The following is a 2,206-nucleotide window of genomic DNA, read 5'->3' as shown; positions in this document are numbered from 1 at the left end:
AAAATTTATTGGGTGGTGACAGCAAGTTCTTTAGGTTAAGGGTGGTCTCAAGGGGCCCCATCCACCTCAGCAAGAGAGGAGAGGCACCCACAGAGAACCTTCACATTATAACTTCCACATCTCTGTATCCACGAGGCTTGGATTTCTGTAGATGGCAAAAGTTGGATACTTGAGAACCTTATTGAACTGAATGGCCTCCATCCCAAACATACCATAGTATCACAATGGAGAACATAGAATGCCTAGAGAGAACATATTTTGGGGGGATGCGTGGGAAAGGTGAGGCACCGTGAGTGGTCCACAGCTCCTTGTAGAGAAGTGAAGTGGTAGATGCCGATCGCGGATATGGATGATGACTTGTATTTGACAAAAGGAGTTGTAACAGAGATTGCGAGTATTGTGCATTTGATAGGAAACTGGTAACAAACTTCAGAGAGAGAGGTAATAAAGTGAACCTTCAGTTGTATAAATTTGGTGAAAAATGATAAAAGTTATTATAAAAAATATGAACGTAGAGAGCTGAAACTGAGGCTAGAATAGGATGCAGTTGCTCAGGAGACATACATTTTCTTGTTGCCTCTGGTCACTGAGAGCACTGTACAGAAAATGTATAGCCATGAATACCCCCGGATCCCCCAAAATAAGATATACCCATAAAATAAGCCATAGCAGGATTCCTAAGCATTTGCGCAATATAAGCCATACTCTGAAAATAAGACATAGTGATAGGCCCGGTGCAAAACGGAAGGGGGCGGGAAGGGAGCAGAAAGATTGGGGCCATTGGTCTTAAAGGAAATGGAGTCAAAAGATATTCAGGATGGAATTCCCGGTTTGGAGAGTTATGACGATGTTCCAGAAGAAGACAACTTAACTATATTTGAATAAATGTAAATTGTCGAACCATACTTAATAAAAATAAGACATCCCCTGAAAATAAGCCATAGTGTGTCTTCTTGAGGAAAAATAAATACTGTATAAGAAAGTGTCTTATTTTTGAGGAAACATGATAGTCAGTCCACTTGAGCAATGAGTAGATCAAAGCATGCAGAAGGATGGTTGTACTCCTAACTTTTTTTCAAAAAAATATCTTTCCTTCAGTCAAGAGACCGCAAAGTTGTTGGAGATCCTGAAGGCGCAGCTAGCTATGGCAAGACAGCCAAATGCCTGAATATCACTGCTCTGGTAGTAAGCCTCATTTTGACAGTTATCTTCATCACGGTGTATTACTTCGTTATGGCCGCTTTTGTTCAACAATTCCAGGAGATGATGAAGAAACATCAGTAATTGGAGCTGGATCAATGGGAAATACATCTTGTCTCCAGGATCATCTTCCTGGCATTATAGCCATGCTCAACACTGCCAACTGTTTCTTCTGCTCCACTCTTTCACTGGCAAGGAATCCGGCATTCTACAAAACATAGTTGCGATGCAGAAATGTATGCTGTTACGTACAGCTCTGTAACCACTGCTTGCCTTACCAATTGTGACAGGAGATTTGGAGTGTGCCCTGTTGAAATGAGTGCTGCCTTTTCTGTCCCAGGATCTGGGTCTGTGGCCCTCCCAGTGCCTGTTGATAATGGAAGCCATTGCTTTTCTGCCTTGTTTTTTAATGTTTTGATAAGCTTCTCATTCAATATTTTAAGATTTTTTATATACCAATATGAAGTGTGTGGCTTATCTAAATAAAAAATATATATATCCTTTTGGTTCAAGTGTCAGCAGTTTTCATTTTGGTTATAAGCCCAACAGGGCTGAAACAAACATTCTCCAGATTTCAGGGTTTCTGAACTCAGTGTTAATGTACTTTGTAGTCCCTGATCCACAGATCCCTGTAGGCTGAGCTTACCATTAGAGGGACATGTGTGTCACACTGGGCACAGGCGGGGGAGTGGGGGTAGGGGTAGAGAATGAAAACAAGCTGCCAGGGCTGCAGTTGGAGTCCCAAGAGCAGCTGGTGAAAGCATGTTTACTGTTTGCAAGAGAGGTTTTTCTGACTCAATACTAGGTCTGTTCCAAGACAGTCCCACTGGCGAGAAGGCTAGAGTAGAGGAGGAGACTGTTGGTGTAATCAGTAGCTTTAGTTGTTCTTCCATGTATTGAGTTCTATGACCTTGCTCATGATCTCTGATTGTTTTTTTTAAAACTTTAAATTGAGTTACTTTTGTTTTCAGAATGGACATAATGCTTCTAATATTCCTTTCCAATC

At 41.4% G+C, this 2,206-nt stretch overlaps 1 protein-coding gene across 1 annotated transcript in view; it reads left to right on the top strand.

The window, feature by feature from the left end:
• Positions 1–1,703, top strand: part of LOC121926316 (dispanin subfamily A member 2b-like) — a 13,690-nt gene extending 11,987 nt beyond the window's left edge. Inside the window, exon 3 of the mRNA XM_042459195.1 lies at positions 1,099–1,703. Within this exon, the coding sequence (XP_042315129.1) occupies positions 1,099–1,284 (186 nt within the window). The 3' untranslated portion in view covers positions 1,285–1,703. The remainder of the gene's footprint in view (positions 1–1,098) is intronic.
• The last annotated feature ends 503 nt before the right edge of the window (positions 1,704–2,206 follow it).

Source organism: Sceloporus undulatus, chromosome 1, assembly GCF_019175285.1.
Source record: "Sceloporus undulatus isolate JIND9_A2432 ecotype Alabama chromosome 1, SceUnd_v1.1, whole genome shotgun sequence".
Lineage (NCBI taxonomy): Eukaryota > Metazoa > Chordata > Lepidosauria > Squamata > Phrynosomatidae > Sceloporus > Sceloporus undulatus.
The sequence above is the reverse complement of the archived record's forward strand: the minus strand, read 5'-3'. Positions and strand labels throughout refer to the sequence as shown.